This window comes from Entelurus aequoreus, linkage group LG26 (assembly GCF_033978785.1).
Source record: "Entelurus aequoreus isolate RoL-2023_Sb linkage group LG26, RoL_Eaeq_v1.1, whole genome shotgun sequence".
NCBI lineage: Eukaryota > Metazoa > Chordata > Actinopteri > Syngnathiformes > Syngnathidae > Entelurus > Entelurus aequoreus.
Window position 1 is genome coordinate 2,910,717 of NC_084756.1, and position 25,854 is coordinate 2,936,570.

A 25,854-nucleotide genomic window follows, 5' to 3' on the forward strand; every position below is an offset into this window, starting at 1 on the left:
ACTATCTCACTACCTCACATTGTATGTTTGATTCAAGTCCAGACTATCTCACTACCTCACATTGTACGTTTGATTCAAGTCCAGACTATCTCACTACCTCACATTGTACATTTGATTTAGGTTTAGACTATCTCACTACCTCACATTGTACGTTTGATTCAAGTCCAGACTATCTCACTACCTCACACTGGACATTGGATTCAGGTCCAGACTATCTCACTCTCTCACATTGTACGTTTGATTCAAGTCCAGACTATCTCACTACCTCACATTTCACTTTGGATTTAGGTCCAGACTATCTCACTACCTCACACTGTACATTTGATTTAGGTTTAGACTATCTCACTACCTCACATTGTATGTTTGATTCAAGTCCAGACTATCTCACTACCTCACATTGTACATTTGATTCAAGTCCAGACTATCTCATTACCTCACATTGTACGTTTGATTCATTTCCAGACTATCTCACTACCTCACATTGTACGTTGGATTCAGGTCCAGACTAACACACTACCTCACATAGACTGGATTCAGGTTGACTATCTCACTACCTCACATTTTATGTTTGATTCAGGTCCAGACTATCTCACTACCTCACATTTTACGTTTGATTCAGGTCCAGACTATCTCACTACCTCACATTGGATTCAGGTCCAGACTATCTCACTACCTCACATTTTACGTTGGATTCAGGCCCAGACTATCTCACTTCCTCACATTGTACGCTGGATTCAGGTCCAGACTATCTCACTACCACACATTTCACTTTGGATTTAGGTCCAGACTATCTCACTACCTCACATTGTACGTTTGATTTAGGTCCAGACTATCTCACTACCTCACATTGTACGTTGGATTCAGGTCCAGACTATCTCACTACCTCACTTTGTACGTTTGATTCAGGTCCAGAATATCTCACTACCTCACATTGTACGTTTGATTCAGGTCCAGACTATCTCACTACCTCACATTGTATGTTGGATTCAGGTCCAGACTATCTCACCACCTCACATTTCACTTTGGATTCAGGTCCAGACTATCTCACTACCTCACATTGTACATTTGATTCAGGTCCAGACTATCTCACCACCTCACATTTCACTTTGGATTCAGGTCCAGACTATCTCACTACCTCACATTTCACTTTGGATTCAGGTCCATACTATCTCACTACCTCACATTGTACGTTTCATTTAGGTCCAGACTATCTCACTACCTCACATTTCACTTTGGATTTAGGTCCAGACTATCTCACTACCTCACATTTCACTTTGGATTTAGGTCCAGACTATCTCACTACCTCACATTTCACTTTGGATTTAGGTCCAGACTATCTCACTACCTCACATTTCACTTTGGATTTAGGTCCAGACTATCTCACTACCTCACATTGTACATTTGATTCAGGTCCAGACTATCTCACTACCTCACATTAAAAGTTGGATTCAGGTCCAGACTATCTCATTACCTCACATTGTACGTTGGATTCAGGTCCAGACTATCTCCCTACCTCACATTTCACTTTGGATTCAGGTCCATACTATCTCACTACCTCACATTGTACGTTTCATTTAGGTCCAGACTATCTCACTACCTCACATTTCACTTTGGATTTAGGTCCAGACTATCTCACTACCTCACATTTCACTTTGGATTTAGGTCCAGACCATCTCACTACCTCACATTGTACGTTTGATTCAGGTCCATACTATCTCACTACCTCACATTTCACTTTGGATTCAGGTCCAGACTATCTCACTACCTCACATTAAAAGTTGGATTCAGGTCCAGACTATCTCACTACCTCACATTAAAAGTTGGATTCAGGTCCAGACTATCTCATTACCTCACATTGTACGTTGGATTCAGGTCCAGACTATCTCACTACCTCACATTGTACGTTGGATTTAGGTCCAGACTATTTCACTACCTCACATTGTACGTTTGATTTAGGTCCAGACTATCTCACTACCTCACATTGTACGTTTGATTCAGGTCCAGACTATTACACTACCTCACATAGTCTGGATTCAGGAACAGACTATCTCACTCCCTCACATCTAGTTGGATTCAGGTCCAGACTATCTCACTACCTCACATTGTACGTTGGATTTAGGTCCAGACTATTTCACTACCTCACATTGTACGTTTGATTTAGGTCCAGACTATCTCACTACCTCACATTGTACGTTTGATTCAGGTCCAGACTATTACACTACCTCACATAGTCTGGATTCAGGAACAGACTATCTCACTCCCTCACATCTAGTTGGATTCAGGTCCAGACTATCTCACTACCTCACATGTACGTTGGATTCAGGTCCAGACTATCTCACTACCTCACATAGTCTGGATTCAGGTACAGACTATCTCACTACCTCACATCTAGTTGTATTCAGGTCCAGACTATCTCACTACCTCACATGTACGTTGGATTCAGGTCCAGACTATCACACTACCTCACATAGTCTGGATTCAGGTACAGACTATCTCACTACCTCACATCCAGTTGGATTCAGGTCCAGACTATCTCTATACCTCACATTGTACGTTGGATTGAGGTCCAGACTATCTCACTACCTCACTTTTTACGTTTGATTCAGGTCCAGACTATCTCACTACCTCACTTTTTACGTTTGATTCAGGTCCAGACTATCGTTGACTTATGGGTCTTTCTTCAAGGATCGTTTTTACACTTTTCGCTGTAAGGCAAGATGCATTATCATCTTGAAACATGATGTCATCGTCCCCCAAACATGCTTTCCATATTTGAATAGGAGACAAAGTAAACCTTTGCATTTACTGAAGATGTTAATTACCTGACATATCATCAATGAGTGTGGAAACCTGCATGTTTTCTTCAGGCAGTCGTCTTCATAAATCTCATTAGAACCGAAACCAAACAAAAGTTGCAGCAATGCAGATCACTGAATGCGACTTTCATCCAGTCATCCGTAGTCCATGACCATGTTTTTTATGTTTAGATGTTAATGACGGCTTTCGTTTAGCGTTTCTGTGTTTAAATCCCATTTTCTTTAGGTGGTTTCTTGCAGTTCACTCACAGACTGGGACTCCAGTTTCCAACCATGTTTTCTTTTCAAGACTTTTTGCTTGAAGTTTTCCGTCTTGACACTTTGTTTTCCTTGGTCTACCTTTTACAACCGTCCCAAGTGGTCTGCACTTGGTCCACATTCAGACAAAGCAGACTGAACAACCAACATCTTTTACTGTACCTCCGTGAAGAAGTTTAATAAAATCTCTCCTTTGTTTCAATGACATCTCTCATGTTAGAGCCATGATTCATCCTAATCCACCTGCTGCAACAGCTCTCCAAGTAATTAAAAGGGAGTGTTCTAACACTCCTTTTTTAAAAGGAGTGTTAGAACACCAATTAACAGATTTAAGCTGATGCTGCAGTTACAGTAGCTTCCAAAAAAATAATAAAATACAGGGTGATTCCATATTTTTTCTTACTCAGAATTAATCAAAAAATTAAACTGTTTTTTTGAATGTTTCTTAAAGCCATTTAAACAAAATACAGTTTTGTGTCAACTGATGAACATCCTCCAAGTTTGCTGATTCCATCATTTTCCAGGAGTAGTAAATAGTAGAAATAGTGTAGGAGTAAATAGAAGTAGAAATAGTGTAATGTAAATAGTGGGGTTACAAACTACGGCCCGTGGGCCAAGTTTGACCCGCAGGCATCTTCAATTTGGCCCATGAGATGTCATGAGTTCCATAAAGCATCACAACGCAGAGTGCTTTAAAGGCCTACTGAAATGAATTTTTTTTATTTAAACGGGGATAGCAGATCCATTCTATGTGTCATACTTGATCATTTCGCGATATTGCCATATTTTTGCTGAAAGGATTTAGTAGAGAACATCGACGATAAAGTTGCAACTTTTGGTCGCTGATAAAAAAAAGCCTTGCCTGTACCGGAAGTAGCGTGACGTCGCAGGTTGAAAGGCTCCTCACGTTTCCCCATTGTTTTTAATACAGCTAGAGCGATTCGGACCGAGAAAGCGACGATTACCCCATTAATTTGAGCGAGGATGAAAGATTTGTGGATGAGGAACGTTAGAGTGAAGGACTAGAATGCAGTGCAAGACATATGTTTTTTCGCTCTGTCCGTAACTTAGGTACAAGCTGGCTCATTGGATTCCACACTCTCTCCTTTTTCTATTGTGGATCACGGATTTGTATTTTAAACCACCTCGGATACTATATCCTCTTGAAAATGAGAGTCGAGAACGCGAAATGGACATTCACAGTGACTTTTATCTCCACGACAATACATCGGCGAAGCTCTTTAGCTACGGAGCTAACGTGATAGCATCGTGCTTAACTGCATATAGAAACAAAAGAAATAAACCCCTGACTGGAAGGATAGACAGAAAATCAACAATACTATTAAACCATGGACCTGTAAATACACGGTTAATGCTTTCCAGCTTGGCGAAGGTTAACAATGCTGTTGCTAACGACGCCATTGAAGCTAACTTAGCAACCGGACCTCACAGAGCTATGCTAAAAACATTAGCTATACACCTACGCCAGCCAGCCCTCATCTGCTCATCAACACCCGTGCTCACCTGCGTTCCAGCGATCGACGGCGCGACGAAGGACTTCACTCGATCACAGATGCGGTCGGCGGCCCGTAGACGGAGGAAGTTAAGGTGAGTTTGGCGGCTAGCGCGTCTGCTATCCACCTCAAAGTCCTCCTGGTTGTGTTGCTACAGTCAGCCGCTAATACACCGATCCCACCAACAACTTTCTTCTTTGCAGTCTTCATTGTTCATTAAACAAATGGCAAAAGATTCACCAACACAGATGTCCAGAATACTGTGGAATTTTGAGATGAAAACAGAGTTTTTTGTATTGGATTCAATGTGTCCGCATACTTCCGTTTCAACGATTGACGTCACGCGCATACGTCATCATACATAGACGTTTTCAACCGGAAGTTTAGCGGGAAATTTAAAATTGCACTTTATAAGTATTGGCATGTGTTGCAATGTTAAGATTTCATCATTGATATATAAACTATCAGACTGCGTGGTCGGTAGTAGTGGCTTTCAGTAGGCCTTTAAAGTTCATCTTAAATAAAAAGGCAGTCTCTGAATGCTACAGATTTGCTGCCATCTTGTGGACATTGTGAGTAAATCAGATCAATGACCCTTGAAAGTACTTCAAACAGTAGCACAGCATTTACTTAAATGACATAATCCAAAATAACCTTCCCTAATCATGGTGCAAAAAAAAAAAAAAAGTCCCATCACCATAAAAAAAAACAACATCTATTTAAATCCATTACAGTGCATGATGGGGAAAATGCAAAACACTCTCCACACTTATCTACAAACGTTTGTATGTTTGGCACATTTTAGCTGCTTGACGTTTCTGATTGATTACAAAACTTTAAGAAGATCGTCACAGGAGTAAGCAAGGTCGGAGTTGAACTTTCATATACACTTAATATCAATTATATATACATTATATTAATACAACATGTGCACACGCACACATTATATTTACATATATATATATATACTGTATAAATGTACATATACATAAATATATACTTATACATATATGTACATATACATACATATACTGTATGTACATATACATACGTACATACACATATATAAATATATACACATATATACAATATATATACTGTATATACATACATACATACATAAATATATACATATATACTTATAAAAAAATAAATATCAAAATATATATATACATATACAAACATATATATATATATATATATATATATATATATATATATATATATATATATATATATATATATATATATATATATATATATATATATATATATATATATATATATATACACACACACACACACATACACATGCAGTCGGCTTTAGGGCCCCAGCCAAATTATTTTTAACACAATGCGGGCCCCAGGTCAAAAAGTTTGGACACCCCTGGTGTAGTACAAACAGTAGTACAAACAGTACAGTACAAACAGTACAGTACAAATAGTACAGTACAAATAGTACAGTACAAATATTAGTCAGCATTATGTCTAACCTGATAATGGACGTCGATGTGGTGAGTCAGTAGCGTGTAGCTAACAGTTCTGGTAAAACAAAGAAAAAACAAAGAGTGCGATGCTAACATCAACTGTAAATAGACTTGAAGTGTTGAAGTGAAGAGAGTGTATTTATTAATATCATATTTGCAGCATTCTACAAGTGAACAGTGTATTTATTAATATCATATTTGCAGCATTCTACAAGTGAACAGTGTGTATTTATTAATATCATATTTGCTGCATTCTACAAGTGAACAGAGTGTATTTATTAATATCGTATTTGCAGCATTCTACAAGTGAAGAGAGTGTATTTATTAATATCATATTTGCTGCATTCTACAAGTGAACAGAGTGTATTTATTAATATCATATTTGCTGCATTCTACAAGTGAACAGAGTGTATTTATTAATATCATATTTGCTGCATTCTACAAGTGAACAGAGTGTATTTATTAATATCATATTTGCAGCATTCTACAAGTGAACAGAGTGTATTTATTAATATCATATTTGCTGCGTTCTACACTGACTTACTGACAACTTGTGCTCCAGCGGGGGGCGATCGGACTTGGGGCGGCCGTCTGGAGCTTTGGACTCGGGTCCCTTCAGACTGTCAGTTTGATGCTGGAGGCGGGTGGCTGCAAAGTGGGTCGACCAAACATTTGTGGTCCTCAGGCTGTTTATGTCCAGTGAGAATGAGGAGACTGAACTCACCTGAGAAGACTCCATGACTCGTACTGAGCGCTCCTTCATCCAGGGAGTGTCTTGGTGTCATGGCGGACACGCTTTCCTGCAAGAAGTTACACATTTGATCATCTCAGCAACCACTTCACTATTTATGAAATAATTATTATTCTTCATTTTTCAGAGAAGAGGCGCTCAGCCATAACGGGGGGGGGGGACCTAATCAGGCTTTGCTACACATCTTAAAATGAGGCCTGGATGTCTGTCAACTATCCATCATTCACCCGCACACATAGGAGCTGTAAATTTGAACATTTTGTTGTTCGTCAGCAAGCAAACTAACCTAGCATGTTGCTGTTACAATGTGAGTGTAACGTCAACACAAACTAACGTAGCTGTATGCAAACAGTAAGTACACAAAGCTCCTCCCCCTTCCTTTCGCTGTACGCAACGCTTAACTGAAAAGGCAAAGCGGGTTTCCTTTATTTTTTTCCCCCCCTAATCATTGTAGCAACCTGACAGTTAGTGAGTTTTGTGACTTCAAACTGAGTGCACCACAGGGCTAGTGACAGTGTGTGTGCGGGTTGGCAGGGTGGATGAATAGGAGGACAGTTCGGCTACACGCCCAGGAAAACAATTATGGACTCACCAGTTTTGGAGGATGTTAATTTAGTTATTTAAGTGGGTAGAACAGACGAGACACAAAGCTATATTCATTCTGGCTTTAGGAACACTAAAATAAATGAATAAAGTACATTGAGTTCATCATTTTTAGAGTGAACGAATTATACAATCTCTCAATTCTGAGGAAAAATGTATGGAAGATTAGGGATGATGTTCGAAAACCGGTTCTCCTGATTGTTCGATAAGAATGCGCGGCTACGCTGCTGCCCACTGCTCCCCTCACCTCCCAGGGGGTGATCAAGGGGATGGGTCAAATGCAGAGGACAAATTTCACCACACCTAGTGTGTGTGTGACAATCATTGGTACTTTAACTTTAACTTTAACTTAATATAACCGATTCCATGGATTCAAATCCCTTTTTGAATCAAAGCCACTATAGTAAAGAAAACGATTTGGTTCTTTATTCAAATCCCTGGGAACGAATCCCGTGTCACAGGAAATGTCCTGTGGCACGTCACAGGAAATGACGTAGCTCAGTCATTTGGCGGCAAATACAGAAGCAGCAACAACAATGGACCAGAAAAAACGCTCCTAGGCATGGCTTCACTTTACTAAGAAATACGACGAGGAAACGGCTATCTGCAATTATTGCCAGGCTTGGCTTTCCTGTAAGGGGAGCAGTACCACAAACATGTTGAAACATGTTCAGGCCGTACATAACCTGAAGGTTAGGAAAAGGTGTCGTGGAGAAGCAGCGACAGAGGTGACGGAGCACGCCCCTCTTCCTCTGCTTCAACCTGCAGTCCCAGTGATAGTGGCGGTGAGTAACTAACGTTAACTGTTGCCGGTTCATTTCCATATCTGCTCACTTGTAGCCTTTAGGCTAAAATAACGATACCTCTTATGTCAACCAGGACTGCAGTAATGTTAGCTAGACTAACGTTACCTAAGCATATAAATGATAAATAAATAAATGTAGTATAGTTCTGTGGCTAACATTAACGTTAGCCTTTTTGTATGTGTCTGATAACGTTCACGGTATCTTGTAGCCTACACCGCTCCAGAGTTTGCAGGTCTAATAAATAATACAAATGAATGCAGGATTTTCCCTGCAAGTATTTTTCTTACGTGGCCCACTTAAAGGGGCACTAACAGTCAATATTTATTTATTTTATTTTTTTCTTAAAAAATGTAACTGCAGGCTGCCAAAAGTGAGTTTTTGTTAAACCAAGTATTTGTGTGTTTTTTTTTCCATATACAACAACCTATCTGGATTCGATAAGAGAATCAATAAGGAATCGGTTCGATGAGAGCAGGGGTGTCCAAACTTTTTCCACTGAGGGCCGTACACGGAAAAATTTAAGCATGCGGGGGCCATTTTGATATTTTTCATTTTCAAACCTTAACAAAATATATGGATTTTTTTTTTTTTAACCTTGAGGGCTCCCGGGGACTATAAAGGGTCTCAGTCATTAAACTGTTAAAAATAAGTCAAATTATTATTATTTTTTTTTATTTAACGCTTACAGTAAATCTCTATATCAACTTGAGGTTGATATAAAGTAAAAAAAAAAAAAAGGTTTTCTGTCAAAGACAACTTTGTTTTTTATAGTAAAACTGAAATATGCATTATTTAGTAATTATGGCCTTAAAAGATCAATAATGCAGGACACCATTGATTTTAATTCTTTAATATTTTTGAGTAATCACAGTGAAAATTTAAATAAAATCCTACTAAATATATTTGGGATCCAAAATGTCCCCCACTCATAAAGTGACACATTTTTATTAGTTTTTTAAAACCTTGTAATACTTAAATTACGAGATCAACTTCAGATATATCTGTCGATTTTACGTTTGAACTATTATTTTGTTTGTTTTATGCTCTTTTGTCAAATAAAACTTTGATGTTTTTATATGGCAACCACACAATATATGCAATATTTTTTTCACATAAAACATTTTAAAGTGATATTTTTTAACTAATAATCCATTATAACATAGATTTTTAGTCTTTTTTTTTTTTTTAGCAATGGCAAAAAAAAGAAAAATAAACAAAGACAAAAGAAAAAAAAACAGCCCGCATGGCAGCTTAGTGTCAACATTGCAACTTTTTCTTGTTAGATTTCACCTCATTCCAAATGTTTTTTTTAAATTTTTGCAATATTATCAATTTTGCAATTTTTGCAGAATGTGTGGCGGGCCGGTAAACAATTAGCTGCGGGCCGCAAATGGCCCCCGGGCCGCACTTTGGACACCCCTGGATAAGCGGATCCGATAATGGCATTGGCATCAATAATTTCTTAACAAACATCATCCCTATGGAAGATATAAAAAAACTTCCAACAAACCACAAGTACTTTGTTGCACCACCTCTGGCTTTTAGAACAGCTTGCAGTCTGTGGACTTAACTTAACTTAATCTTGCTCCAATTATCTCCGATTACTGTTGTCAGACCATCTTTGCAATTTGGAGTCTTGTCATCCACCATGTTCTTTTATTCCCACCTCACATTTGAGGTTTGACTGAGATTCCGACTACTTGCAGGCCATGACTTTGACTTGTGTATCTTTCCTCGAGGATGGTTTTTACACGTTTAGCTCAGTTTTTGTTCCGCATTATCATCTTAAAAAAAGAATGTCATCATCCCCAAACATCCTTGCCACTGATGAATAGGAGACAAAGTGAATGTGTGCATTTATTGAAGAAGTAATGACATCATCATTACCTGACACATCATCAACGAGTGTGGAAACGTGCATGTTTTCTTCAGGCTGTCGTCTTCATAAATCTCATTGGAACTAAAACCAAACAAAGGTCCTTCACCTCGTCCAATGCAGATCACTGAATATGACTATCGTCCAGTCATCGATAGTCCACAGCCATGATTTTTTTTTATATTTAGATGTTAATGACGGCTTTTGTTTAGCGTTTCTCAGTTTGAATCCCATTTCTTTTAGGTGCTTTCTTGCAGTTCACTCACAGACTGTGACTCCAGTTTACACCCATTTGTTCTCTTTTCAAGACATTTTGCTTGAAGTTTTCCGTTTCGGTGCTATAATGTTTTCCTCGGTCTACCAGTATGCTTCTGTAACCCAGGTAGTTTAATCCCATTCCGTACGAGGACACGAACCCTGGTTGTCCGCATGAGAAGCCAACGTGCTGACCACTGAGCTAAAAGTCCGGGCTAGTTACCTCGGCAACCAACGCACTCTTGAAGTTGTCAGTGAGGTTTACTAAGGTACACACTAGACCAGGCCTGGGTAATAATTTTCACTCGGGGGCCAAATTTAGAGAATAAAAATGTGTCTGGGGGCCGGTATATCTATTTTTAGGAACACTAATACAAAACCTCACAATAATGTCTGATTGAATGCTAAAAACGTTATGACAGACCGCCTTAAAAAACGTAATGGAATTGTACATTTTTCTATGAACGATAAAACACTGAATATTGACAAAATATGAACGTCACACCCCCTTTCGATCGAAATATTTTACAATCAAGTGAAACCCGACAAAAATTCAACAAACAGTGAAATATGAACGCGAAGGGTACAAAATAAACCCACCTACAATCTGATATTTGCTGAATGCCACCCAGGGATCAATAAAGTACTTTCTATTCTATTCTATATATCACTAAGCTTTAGAACTTTGTTGTGAAAATCTCCTTCCGCGTCTATGGAAATGCTTCCCGCCCACACTGCTTGGTGCCTCGTCTGAGCTGCTGTGACGTAGATGACCATAGTAACTAATTAGATGACCATAGTAACTAATTAGATTACCAAAGTAACTGGTATATCATCCATAAGCGCAGACTCCAACCATTGAAATACTTTGTATAGTTGAAGGCTTAAGACTTACGGTCATTAGAAAACATCACTACACATCATAATGGCAGCTACAGTTTCCATCTTAAAGATCTAAAAACATTTTTTGGGAATGTCCAGCGGGCCAGTTTGAAAAGCTCAACGGGCCGCATGTGGCTCCGGGGCCTTAATTTGCCCAGGTGTGCACTAGACTCACTCCCCTGAACCTCACTCTCATCCATCCCACTCGCCTCCCATGCGGACCACCGGGGTTCGTAGAATGGGATAAAGCCAGGGGTCCAACCATCTGGGGTACACTTTTACAACCGCCCCATGTTTTTTGTACGGGTACTTGGTCCACATTTAGACACAGCTGACTGTGAACATATTTTGCCACATTGCGTGACGATTTACCTTCGTGAGTAAGTTTGATAATCCTCTCCTTTGTTTCCATTGACATCTCTCGCGTTGGAGCCGTGATTCATCCTAATCCACCAGCGGCAACAGCTCTCCAAGGTGCGGACACTCCTTTTTAACGGCAGACTAACGAACCGACTTTATCTGATGCAGGTGCTAGCTTTGGAAATTAAAATTTACAGGGTGACTCCAAAGTGTTATCCTTTAAGGTTGAGAGACTCCATCATTTTTTCAACTCTTTGCTTGATCTAAAAATGAAACTATTACTGACTACTGTGGAGAATGCATATATGTTTAAGAGTTATTTCTTTATTCATAGTCATGTTTAAAGTGGTTTTCCATTTGTACTCTTTCTATTTTTTCATTTTATGTCCACAAGTAAACTGTGTGTGTTACCTTGAAGGCTTGCAATGTAGGAGTTGGAGTACTCCCTTATATCTTATCTGTAGTAGAACAATGAGCCTGTATTTCTTTTTGGAGAGGGAGGGGGATTTCTTCGTATGCAAGAAGTTGTCTATTCCGTTTGAATGTTAGACCAATTTGAGAATTGATTGATTGATTGAAACTTTTATTAGCAGATTGCACAGTGAAGTACATATTCAGTAAAATTGACCACTAAATGGTAACACCCGAATAAGTTTTTCAACTTGTTTAAGTCGGGGTCCACTTAGAACAGGGGTGTCCAAAGTGCGGCCCGCAGGTCATTTTTTAACGGCCCCGCGGCACATTTTAAAAATATGATTGAAACAAATTTAAAAAACATAAAAAGTGGTATAAAAGAGCAAACAGGTGAAATGTAACAAGAACATGTAGCAATATTTACTCTAATAACACACAGCTGACATGTAGGCTGTTTCTTTCTTTAAAAAATAATAATGAATCAAAATCAATGTCATGATGAATTATTGACCTATTCAAGGCTCCAATTACGTCACATTAAATATTTTGAGATATTTTTTGGGGAAAATGTTGCATAATTTGTGTTTGCCACGTAAAAAACCGAGCTGTTTTTTTTAAAGAAGGGCCTAAAACAAACAAACAAAAAACATAAACAACAATAAAACTTATAATTGACAAATAGATCTGAAGTTGATCTTGAGATTATTGTGTTAAAAGTAAACAGTAAAAAAAATAATATTTTTTTTATTTTTTAACACTTTAATGATCACAATTTTAGTGTGATTAGTTTTTAAGTGTCATTGCTCAAAAAATAATATTGAATTAAAATCAATAGTGTTATGAGTTATTGACCTTTTTAAGGCTCCAATTATTATATAATCTTAAATATCCCACTTAAAAATTTTATTGGGTGAAAATATTGTATATTTTGTGTTTTTTTTTTCATTAAAAAAAGGGTTTTCTATGACAAAAAGAGCATACAATTTAAATCTTTAAAACATATTACATTAACAGATGGACCTAATGTTGATGAATGAATGAATGATCTTTATTGTCATTGTGCATGTACAGGTACAGGTCCAACGACATTTAGATTGCTTCCCTGAGGTGCTTTGCATTTTTAAAAAAAAGAAGAAACCACACAATATACAAAAACAACACAATATACACAATATGCAATATACAATGTGGCCTAAGACCACTCTAAGAGGCAATGTAAAAGAAAACGAGACAGTAAAAAGTATAAAGTGACTAGAGAGGAGTAATGCTGAATCCCAGTGTGCTAAGGGGGTGGGAGTCAGCATTTCCTACCTCCTATGCTGTGCAGGCTTTTTATTGTGGATTAATTGTGTGAATAAATATGATAAATATTGTCCAGTTGGCATGTATTCGCTGATTGCACAGTCCCGGATCGTGATTGACCGGTGGCTTCCTCATGTTGTTGATCTAGAGATTTAAAACTTGAATAATAACACAAATAATAATACTGAATAATGACACATTTTTTATATTTTTTGGACCAAAACACTTTGGGGTCCCCAGGATCAAGCCTGAGTGGAAGCCTTAATGTATATTTTTTATACATACAGTATATTGCAGTGGTTCTCAAATGGGGGTACACGTACCCCTGGGGGTACTTGAAGGTATGCCAAGGGGTACGTGAGATTTTTTTTAAATATTCTAAAAATAGCAACACTTAAAAAATCCTTTAGATATATATTTATTGAATAATACTTCAACAAAATATGAATGTAAGTTCATAAACTGAACATCAAATCAAGTAGGCTATTCATTCATTACAATGCAACAATGCAATATTCAGTGTTGACAGCTAGATTTTTTTGTGGACATGTTCCATAAATATTGATGTTAAAGATGTATTTTTTTGTGAAGAAATGTTTAGGATTAAGTTCATGAATCCAGATGGATCTCTATTAAAATCCCCAAAGAGGGCACTTTAATTTGATGATTACTTCTATGTGTAGAAATCTTTATTTATAATTGAATCACTTGTTTATTTTTCAACAAGTTTTTAGTTATTTTTATATCTTTTTTTCCAAATAGTTCAAGAAAGACCACTACAAATGAGAAATATTTTGCACTGTTATACAATTTAATAAATCAGAAACTGATGACATAATTAGGGATGTCCGATAATGGCTTACCGATACCGATATCAACCGGTATCAACTGATATATACAGTCGTGGAATTAACACATTATTATGCCCATTTTGGACAATCAGATATGGTGAAGATAAGGTACTTTAAAAAAAATTTAATAAAATAAAATAAGATAAATAAATTAAAAACGGCAGGCCGATATTATCGGACATCTCTAGACATAATGTTGTATTTTACTTCTTTATCTCTTTTTTTCCAACCAAAAATGCTTTGCTCTGATTAGGGGGTACTTGATTTAAAAAAAAATGTTCACAGGGGGTACATCACTGAAAAAAGGTTGAGAACCACTGGTATATTGTATTTGGTTTTTAAAATAAAAAATATCAAAATGGCCCCTGCTTGCTTTGATTTTTCAATGTGCGGCCCTCAGTGGAAAAAGTTTGGACACCCCTGACTTAGAAGCTAATATGAATGTGTTGGTGTGGGCTGGTCTCCTGAAGCTTTAGTAAAACTTGATAATATTCCTATTCTGTCTTGATGGTCCTTCTTACTCTGCATATATATAATCTAAAGAATTTGGGATTGACCAGTGACTTTAATTCCCTGAGAGGGAATACTGGTCAGACGCAACACTACCACAATGTGTTTTTCTTGATTTATTTTAGTCTTTCTTAAAGCCTGAAAGTTGCCATTTAAAATAAATATATTTTTGTGTCATGTCATATTTGCTTTTTGATTAAAAAAAATTAAAGGAGCCATATGTAATTATGTGGACAGAGATGGTACTGCAATCACGGTCAAAATTCTGTAGTCCCCTCCCCCTCTCCCTGACTGAGGTTGCCAGATACACGGCCAAATCCGGCTGGATCGACTGGGCTATCCAAGGATACTTTCCACTGCCTCTTACTAGGGGTTGAGGTGCTGAGACCATAATAGCTGAATAGACAAGCGTTTTGTCAACAACAAATCTCTAACCAACACATTTTACACAGAATGAAGGCTATTTTCAGGAAAAAGTACATCATGCTAGCGTACAATATCACAACAAATGGCAATCATATGGTTATTGTCAGTACTATCAGAAAACAAGGACTAAAACCAACTACAACCAACACTAGCAATGGTTATACTGGTGAAAATAAGTAGCACATGCTTAGCAGCCAAGGTATGCCTATAGGCTACTGTTTCAAACCTTTCAGATTGCCATATAACTTGGTACATGTAGTCCACAATATGCAAACACCAATGAGGAATTATTTTATCATGTGATTTGGCTGTCTCCGTACGTTTCACATGACAGCCGTGCTAATGTTGGAACCCATTTCCTCAGCGTATCAGCATATTGACAAGGAAATAGCCACTGACACTACCCATATCCACATGGGCAAAATATCTTTTGGATAAATAAAACCTATCGACATACAGGCTAACAGGCATATATTTCCCCCGTTAGCCTGAATGTCGATGTGTCATTGACATTGGTTGCAGGAACATACTAGCTTTGTTAGACAAGACCATAGACCGTATTGGACAATATAGTTTACATACCAAATGTCCATTTCCATTTATTAGTGACTGACTTACCGATCAAGGAGGAAATTAGCAAGTTTGGCGTCAGATGAAATTTTTTTTCTCCGCCTTCAATGGTCGCCATCTTTCAAAGGCATCCCAATACAAATCCTGGTTTTGTTCCTGGCTATGTCATGAATAAGTTGAGAATGGTAACTTTTAGACTGACTAAGGTCTGACATATTTAGTAACTTTACCAGTGGCAGTAGCTAGACCAACATGGCGGTGTGTAACTGGATGTGACACACTCACAGACTTTCTAATGGGTCAAACGGTAGAGGGCGGGGCATCGAAATGAAAACAAAAAAAATATTTCGGGGCTATAAATCTAATTTTGAAATTAACATATTTGCTGAACTACTGTTATCAGTCATAGAAGTATTGGAAAATAACATGATTTGACATATCAGGGCCATTTAATGATGACTTGACATGAAATTATTACATATGGCTCCTTTAAACAACTGAATGAACATAAGTCTGGTGATTCTATAATTTCCAGGGGTTGTAACTTCTTGCCAGGGCTGGACCCATTATTCACATTTACATTGTGTCTTATGGAGAAATTAGCTTCACTATACAAACTTTTCTCATTATTAACCCTTCTCAAGAACCAATTCAGTTTTTAAATGGAGTTTCCACTGTGCCTCATCATGACAAACACAGAACATGTCGCGTTCCCAGCAGGCTTTGCAGAATCAAGGTTTCGATTTCAGGCAAAAACCTTGAAATTGCGGGACATCTGAGACTGAAATTGTTGAAAAATACTACAACACGGGACCTTTAAAGTGAGGATTCAGCACCCACCAGTCCAGTGTCGTAGTCCTCCTCGGCCTCGTGCTCCTCCACCACGCTGGCGAAGCTGCTGGCGTTGGAGGAGGAGCGGGAAAGGTCCTGAGCCTCAGGAATGGATGGCGCCCTGCAACACATGCCCAAACTACAACGCCTACGTCACTTTGACCACTCTGAAACACATACCGTATCTTCCCGACTACAAGTTATATCAAATCCTATCTTGCCGATTGTATTGTACCATATGTCCCGGCAAGAAATCTGCCTTCAAAGAACTCCGGCTTATTAGTGATTCCCAGAGCCCAAAAAAAGTCTGCGGGCTATAGAGCGTTTTCTATTGGGGCTCCAATACTATGGAATGCCCTCCCGGTAACAGTTAGAGATGCTACCTCAGTAGAAGCATTTAAGTCCCATCTTAAAACTCATTTGTATACTCTAGCCTTTAAATAGACCCCATTTTTAGACCAGTTGATCTGCCGTTTCTTTTTTTTTCTGCTCTGCCCCTCTCTCCCTTGTGGAGGGGGGGGGGGGGGGGGCACAGGTCTGGTGGCCATGGATGAAGTGCTGCTGTCCAGAGTCGGGACCCGGGGTGGACTGCTCGCCTGTGCATCGGTTGGGGACATCTCTGCGCTGCTGACCCGTCTCTGCTCGGGACGGTTTCCTGCTGGCCCCACTATGGACTGGATTCTCACTATTATGTTAGATCCACTATGGACTGGACTCTCACTATTATGTTAGATCCACTATGGACTGGACTCTCACTATTATGTTAGATCCACTATGGACTGGACTCTCACTATTATGTTAGATCCACTATGGACTGGACTCTCACAATATTATGTTTGATCCACTATGGACTGGACTCTCACTATCATGTTAGATCCATTATGGACTGGACTCTCACAATATTATGTTAGATCCACTATGGACTGGACTCTCACTATTATGTTAGATCCACTATGGACTGGACTCTCACTATTATGTTAGATCCACTATGGACTGGACTCTCACAATATTATGTTAGATCCACTATGGACTGGACTCTCACTATTATGTTAGATCCACTATGGACTGGACTCTCACACTATTATTTTAGATCCACTATGGACTGGACTCTCACTATTATGTTAGATCCACTATGGACTAGACTCTCACTATTATGTTAGATCCACTATGGACTGGACTCTTACACTATTATGTTAGATCCACTATGGACTGGACTCTCACTATTATGTTAGATCCACTATGGACTGGACTCTCACAATATTATGTTAGATCCACTGGACTGGACTCTCACTATTATGTTAGATCCACTATGGACTGGACTCTCACTATTATGTTAGATCCACTATGGATTGGACTCTCACACTATTATGTTAGATCCACTATGGACTGGACTCTCACTATTATGTTAGATCCACTATGGACTGGACTCTTACACTATTATGTTAGATCCACTATGGATTGGACTCTCACTATTATGTTAGATCCACTATGGACTGGACTCTCACAATATTATGTTTGATCCACTATGGACTGGACTCTCACTATCATGTTAGATCCATTATGGACTGGACTCTCACAATATTATGTTAGATCCACTATGGACTGGACTCTCACTATTATGTTAGATCCACTATGGACTGGACTCTCACTATTATGTTAGATCCACTATGGACTGGACTCTCACAATATTATGTTAGATCCACTATGGACTGGACTCTCACTATTATGTTAGATCCACTATGGACTGGACTCTCACACTATTATTTTAGATCCACTATGGACTGGACTCTCACTATTATGTTAGATCCACTATGGACTAGACTCTCACCATTATGTTAGATCCACTATGGACTGGACTCTTACACTATTATGTTAGATCCACTATGGACTGGACTCTCACTATTATGTTAGATCCACTATGGACTGGACTCTCACAATATTATGTTAGATCCACTGGACTGGACTCTCACTATTATGTTAGATCCACTATGGACTGGACTCTCACTATTATGTTAGATCCACTATGGATTGGACTCTCACACTATTATGTTAGATCCACTATGGACTGGACTCTCACTATTATGTTAGATCCACTATGGACTGGACTCTTACACTATTATGTTAGATCCACTATGGATTGGACTCTCACTATTATGTTAGATCCACTATGGACTGGACTCTCACTATTATGTTAGATCCACTATGGACTGGACTCTCACTATTATGTTAAATCCACTATGGACTGGACTCTCACAATATTATGTTAGATCCACTATGGACTGGACTCTCACTATTATGTTAGATCCACTATGGACTGGACTCTCACACTATTATGTTAGATCCACTATGGACTGGACTCTCACTATTATGTTAGATCCACTATGGACTGGACTCTCACTATTATGTTAGATCCACTATGGACTGGACTCTCACTATTATGTTAGATCCACTATGGACTGGACTCTCACTAATATGTTAGATCCACTATGGACTGGACTCTCACTATTATGTTAGATCCACTATGGACTGGATTCTCACTATTATGTTAGATCCACTATGGACTGGACTTTCACAATATTATGCTAGACCCACTCGACATCCATTGCATCCAGTCTCCCCTAGAGGGGGGGGGGGTCACCCACATCTGCGGTCCTCTCCAAGGTTTCTCATTGGTGTTGCTTAAGATGGCGGTGCATTGCTATGCAGCAGCTTAAAGACTCTCTTGGGAGTGTAGAGCGATTTGGCAAAAAACACCCGTCATTTCTGTCCATTTCATGGCTGGCTCAAAGCGTGAACACTCCGTGATCACATACGACCGACAGACAATTCTGGATGTGGATGGATCGGGTCGTTATAGACTGAAAGATGCATGTACGGTGGACCTCCTCGCTAGCATGGGAATACTTTGCGGGCTACATCGAGCGGCCTTTGTAGCAGCGGAGTCAAGTGCTATCGGTGACCGCCAATGGAGACGACATAAGCGGATGCCGAGCGGGGCTAACAACAAAGGGAAAAGCTAACCAAAGAAGCGTGGAGTCTCCGGGTAAGAAGCCATTTAAACTAGAACTAACCGGCGCCAGGCTGGATAATCCCTGCACACATAGCAATTCTCTTAGAATAAAACACAACTCACATAATGTTTTTTCTTTTGTGACGGTGTCAGAGGCAGACATGCAATCTACTGAGGTGGCTAACTATGATGCGTTCAGTTTATCGCAACATCTAGCAAACAATCGGACAATTCCCGTCGTATCAATTCCTAGATATGGTCGAAACTATTTAAAGTGCACTACGCATAATAAACGCAACATTATTAATATTGCTACTTCGGATAATTTCAACAAACAATCCTCAAAACAGCCCACTACCTATAATATGGGCTTTTTAAACATAAGATCATTATCTTCCAAAATGTTATTAGTTAATGAGGTCATTAGAGACAACAAACTTGACGTCGTTGGTCTCGCCGAGACCTGGCTCAAACCAGACGATTTTTTTGCGCTCAATGAGGCATCTCCTCCTAACTATAACAATGCACATGTTGCCCGACCTCTTAAAAGGGGAGGGGGTGTCATACAATGAAAACTATAATTTTACACCTAACCTAAATAATAAATATAACTCGTTTGAGGTGCTCACTTTGAGGTTTGTCACACCGCTGCCTCTCCACCTGGCTGTTATCTACCGCCCCCCTGGGCCCTATTCGTACTTCATCAGTGAATTCTCAGAGTTTGTTGCTGATCTAGTGACGCACGCCGACAATATAATCATAATGGGGGACTTTAATATCCATATGAATACCCCATCGGACCCTCCATGCGTGGCGCTCCAGACCATAATTGATAGCTGTGGTCTTACACAAATAATAAATGAACCCACGCATCGCAACGGTAATATGATAGATCTAGTTCTTGTCAGGGGTGTCACCACCTCTAAAGTTACGATACTCCCATACACTGAAGTAATGTCTGATCATTACCTTATAAAATTCGAAGTTCTGACTCATTGTCAACAAACTAATAATAATAATAATAACTACTATAGCAGCCGCAACAATAATGCTGCCACAACGACGACTCTTTCTGACCTACTGCCTTTGGTAATGGCACCATTCCCAAATTATGTGGGCTCTATTGATAACCTCACTAACAGCTTTAACGACGCCCTGCGCGACACCATTGATAGTGTAGCACCGCTAAAGCTAAAAAGGGCCCCTAAAAGGCGTACCCCATGGTTTACAGAAGAAACTAAAGCCCAGAAATGATCATGTAGAAAGCTGGAACGCAAATGGCGTGCGACTAAACTTGAGGTTTTCCATCAAGCATGGTGTGATAGTTTAATAACTTATAAACGCATGCTTACCTCAGCTAAAGCTAAATATTACTCAAATCTCATCCACCTCAACAAAAATGATCCTAAATTTTTGTTTGGTACAGTAGCATCGCTAACCCAACAAGGGACTCCTCCCAGTAGCTCCACCCACTCGGCAGATGACTTTATGAATTTCTTTAATAAGAAAATTGAAGTCATTAGAAAAGAGATTAAAGACAATGCATCTCAGCTACAACTGGGTTCTATTAACACAGATACGACTGTATATACGACGGATACCGCCCTCCAAAATAGTTTCTCTCTCTTTGATGAAATAACATTGGAGGAATTCTTAAAATGTGTAAATGGGACAAAACAAACAACATGTTTACTTGACCCAATTCCTGGGAAACTTATCAAGGAGCTTCTTGTATTATTAGGTCCATCAGTGTTAAATATTATAAACTTATCACTTTCCTCTGGCACTGTTCCCCTAGCATTCAAAAAAGCGGTTATTCATCCTCTACTCAAAAGACCTAACCTCGATCCTGATCTCCTGGTAAACTACCTTCCGTTTATCTCGAAAATCCTCGAAAAAATTGTAGCACAGCAGCTAAATGAACACTTAGCGTCTAACAATCTCTGTGAATCTTTTCAATCCGGTTTCAGGGCAAATCACTCTACGGAGACAGCCCTCGCAAAAATGACTAATGATCTATTGCTAACGATGGATTCTGATGCTTCATCTATGTTGCTGCTTCTTGATCTTAGCGCCGCTTTCGATACTGTTGATCATAATATTTTATTAGAGCGTATCAAAACGCGTATTGGGATGACAGACTTAGCCTTGTCTTGGTTTAACTCTTATCTTACTGACAGGATGCAGTGTGTCTCCCATAACAATGTGACCTCGGACTATGTTAAGGTAACGTGCGGAGTTCCCCAGGGTTCGGTTCTTGGCCCTGCACTCTTTAGTATTTACATGCTGCCGCTAGGTGACATCATACGTGTTAGCTTTCACTGTTATGCTGATGACACCCAACTCTACATGCCCCTAAAGCTGACCAACACGCCGGACTGTAGTCAGCTGGAGGCGTGTCTTAATGAAATTAAACAATGGATGTCCGCTAACTTTTTGCAACTCAACGCAAGAAAACGGAAATGCTGATTATCGGTCCTGCTCAACACCGACATCTATTTAATAATACCACCTTAACATTTGACAACCAAACAATTAAACAAGGCGACTCGGTAAAGAATCTGGGTATTATCTTCGACCCAACTCTCTCGTTTGAGTCGCACATTAAGAGTGTTACTAAAACGGCCTTCTTTCATCTCCGTAATATCGCTAAAATTCGTTCCATTTTGTCCACTAGCAACGCTGAGATCATTATCCATGCGTTCGTTACATCTCGTCTCGATTACTGTAACGTTTTATTTTCGGGCCTCCCTATGTCTAGCATTAAAAAATTACAGATGGCACAAAATTCGGCTGCTAGACTTTTGACAAAAACAAGAAAGTTTGATCATATTACGCCTATACTGGCTCACTTGCACTGGCTTCCTGTGCACCTAAGATGCGGCTTTAAGGTTTTACTACTTACGTATAAAATACTACACGGTCAAGCTCCTGCCTATCTTGACGATTGTATTGTACCATATGTCCCAGCAAGAAATCTGCGTTCAAAGAACTCCGGCTTATTAGTGATTCCCAGAGCCCAAAAAAAGTCTGCGGGCTATAGAGCGTTTTCTATTCGGGCTCCAATACTATGGAATGCCCTCCCGGTAAAAGTTAGAGATGCTACCTCAGTAGAAGCATTTAAGTCTCATCTTAAAACTCATTTGTATACTCTAGCCTTTAAATAGACTCCCTTTTTAGACCAGTTGATCTGCCGTTTCTTTTCCTTTCTTTTCTACTCTGCTCCCAACCCGGGGTGGACCGCTAGCCTGTCCATCGGATGGGGACATCTCTACGCTGCTGACCCGTCTCCGCTCGGGATGGTTCCTGCTGGCCCCACTATGGACTGGACTTTCGCTGATGTGTTGGACTTTCACAATATTATGTCAGACCCACTCGACATCCATTGCTTTCGGTCTCCCCTAGAGGGGGGGGGGGGTTACCCACATATGCGGTCCTCTCCAAGGTTTCTCATAGTCATTCACATTGACGTCCCACTGGGTTGAGTTTTCCTTGCCCGTATGTGGGCTCTCTACCGAGGATGTCGTTGTGGCTTGTGCAGCCCTTTGAGACACTTGTGATTTAGGGCTATATAAATAAACATTGATTGATTGATTGATTGATTGATTGTCATTCTCATTGACATCCCACTGGGTTGTGAGTTTTTCCTTGCCCTTATGTGGGATCTGAACCGAGGATGTTGTTGTGGCTTGTGCAGCCCTTTGAGACACTTGTGATTTAGGGCTATATAAATAAACATTGATTGATTGATTGAAGTTGCAATTATTTTTTTTTTCAACTCTCTGAACCCTTCGGCTTCTAAAACGGTGCTGCTAATTTATGAACGTTTCTTTGCTAACAGCTATAATGTTTGCTATTTGACAAATATTTTTCATATTACACCGACAGACACGTGTTATGGTGCCATCTTTTGGACAAGTTCTCTCACTGCAGGTGCTGGGGGTTGAGAATGTACTTCCTGTTTCATGCCTCGAACCGGAAGTATAACCGTTTATTGCGTTTTTGCTCGAAATAATTCTTCTTTTATAACTCAAAACAATATATGTATGTTTTGCAGCTGCACCGGTGCAATCAGTCAGCAATCTGCACACCTGTAGCTGATGAGACGCCGGGCTTCTTAAACCTGAGCACACCTGCGTTCCGGGCCAGAACGTAGTTACCTGTTCCGTACAGTAAGCCAACTCGTGCCAAGCTCTATGCTCACTCTCTCGCTCTCGATGTTCTTCCCCGTCGTGCTCATTGTGTCGTCATCCAGCTTCCCGTCTTCCTTCCCCGTTGTCGAGCTGTGTGTCTCGTCTTCCCGGATCCCCGCTAAACTCTCTGCTGCCACTCTGGATCTCGACCTCACGCCCGCCCTCTGACCACGACGCCTCGCTCTAGCCCTTGACCTTCCGCCTGTCTCTAGACTTCCGAGCCTGCCTTGCCTTATCTTGGACTTCCACCTCTCACTCAACACGCACCTTCAACAACGTCCTGCATTCTGTGCCGTCTTCTTCCCCCGCTGTACCGTAACTCATACTAACTAAATGGTCCCATGTGTGACGTCTGTAGGAGTGTTTTCATGCATATAATGTTATCATTAGCATTAGCGAATATGCTAACATGTTTACAAGTGTCTGTGTTAGTGTTATAAAACGCCACCGTGGAGTTATTGAGTCTGTTTAGCTTGCGCAGCTAGTGGGTCCATGACCATGACTTCTGTTTTGTTTGATCAGCCGTTTTACTGCCGTGTTACAGACACCGTTTGGAAACAATTAGGTTATGTAAATAAACATTTACATAATATTTCTGTGTAAATAACTCATTTCACAGCGTATATCCACTATATTGCCAAAAGTATTTGGCCACCTGCTTTGACTCACATATGAACTTGAAGTGCCATCCTATTCCTAACCCATAGGGTTCAATATGACCTTTTGCAGCTATTACAGCTTCAACTCTTCTGGGAAGGCTGTCCACAAGGTTGCCGAGTGTGTTTATAGGGATTTTCCACCATTCTTCCAAAAGCGCATTGGTGAAGTCACACACTGATAATGTTGGAGAAGGCCAGGCCCTCAGTCTCCGTTCTAATTCATCCCAAAGGTGTTCAATCGGGTTCAGGTCAGGACTCTGTGCAGGCCAGTCAAGTTCATCCACGTCATCCATGTCTTTATGAACCCTGCTTTGTGCACTGGTGCACAGTCATGTTGGAAGAGGAAGTTGGCCCGCTCCAAACTGTTCCCACAAGGTTGGGAGCATGGAATTGTCCAAAATGTTTTGGTATCCTGGAGCATTCAAAGTTCCTTTCACTGGAACTAAGGGGCCGAGCCCAACTCCTGAAAAACAACCCCACACCATAATTCCTCCTCCACCAAATTTCACACTCGGCACAATGCAGTCCGAAATGTAGTGTTCTCCTGGCAACCTCCAAACTCAGACTGGTCTATCAGATTGCCAGATGGAAAAGTGTGATTCATCAGTCCAGAGAAGGCGTCTCCACTGCTCTAGAGTCCAGTGGCGACGTGCTTTACACCACTGCATCCCACACTTTGCATTGGACTTGGTGATGTACGGCTTAGATACAGTTGCCCGGCCATGGAAACCCATTCCATGAAGCTCTCTGCGTACTGTACGTGGGCTAATTGGAAGGTCACATGAAGTCTGGAGCTCTGTAGCAACTGACTGTGCAGAAAGTCTTTGCACTATGCTGACCTCTCTGTCAGTTTACCTGGCCTACCACTTCCTGGCTGAGTTGCTGTTGTTCCCAAACTCTTCACTTTTTTTATAATAAATCCGACAGTTGACTTTGGAATATTTAGGAGCGAGGACATTTCAGGACTGGATTTGTTGCACATCCTATGACAGTTCCACGCTGGAAATCACTGAAAGCGGCCCATTCTTTCACAAATGTTTGTAGAAACAGTCTCCATGCCTAAGTGCTTGATTTTATACACCTGTGATTAGGACACCTGATTCTCATCATTTGGATGGGTGGCCAAATACTTTTGGCAATATAGTGCTCCATAGTCGGGAAAATACGGTACGGATGCTGCAGTTCTCTTAGTTTTATACAAAAGTGAGCGACATGAATATTTCTTATTATTCCTACCTGTGCTTGACAGCAGGGAACTCAGGAGAGCCATGATTAGAAGAGTTGTCCGGCCTGTTTTCCTGCCACAGAAGTACGCTGTCGGACGTCCTGTGGGTGCAAGGGGACACCTCGCGGCTGCAGGGACAGATGCAGACAAACAGTGACGAACCAGAACAATGTGTCTTACCAGTGGATTTGTTGTACGTGGCCTGAACGCTTGTAGAACTCAACAGATTGCTGGGCAACAAATTGGCTGAACAGA

At 40.0% G+C, this 25,854-nt stretch overlaps 1 protein-coding gene across 8 annotated transcripts in view; it reads right to left on the reverse strand.

Moving 5' to 3' along the window:
- The window catches only part of rap1gapb (RAP1 GTPase activating protein b), a 411,217-nt gene that overhangs the window by 8,040 nt on the left and 377,323 nt on the right, over positions 1 to 25,854 (reverse strand). For 6 of the 8 annotated variants that reach the window (XM_062037579.1, XM_062037573.1, XM_062037574.1 and 3 more), the window contains 5 exons: positions 25,611 to 25,727; positions 16,522 to 16,651; positions 6,800 to 6,875; positions 6,620 to 6,723; positions 6,082 to 6,130 (listed from right to left, as the gene is read on the reverse strand). In XM_062037579.1, coding sequence (XP_061893563.1) covers positions 6,122 to 6,130; positions 6,620 to 6,723; positions 6,800 to 6,875; positions 16,522 to 16,651; positions 25,611 to 25,727 — 436 coding nt within the window. In that variant the 3' untranslated portion in view covers positions 6,082 to 6,121. The remainder of the gene's footprint in view (positions 1 to 6,081; positions 6,131 to 6,619; positions 6,724 to 6,799; positions 6,876 to 16,521; positions 16,652 to 25,610; positions 25,728 to 25,854) is intronic. The other 2 variants (XM_062037572.1, XM_062037575.1) reach the window with 1 other exon arrangement.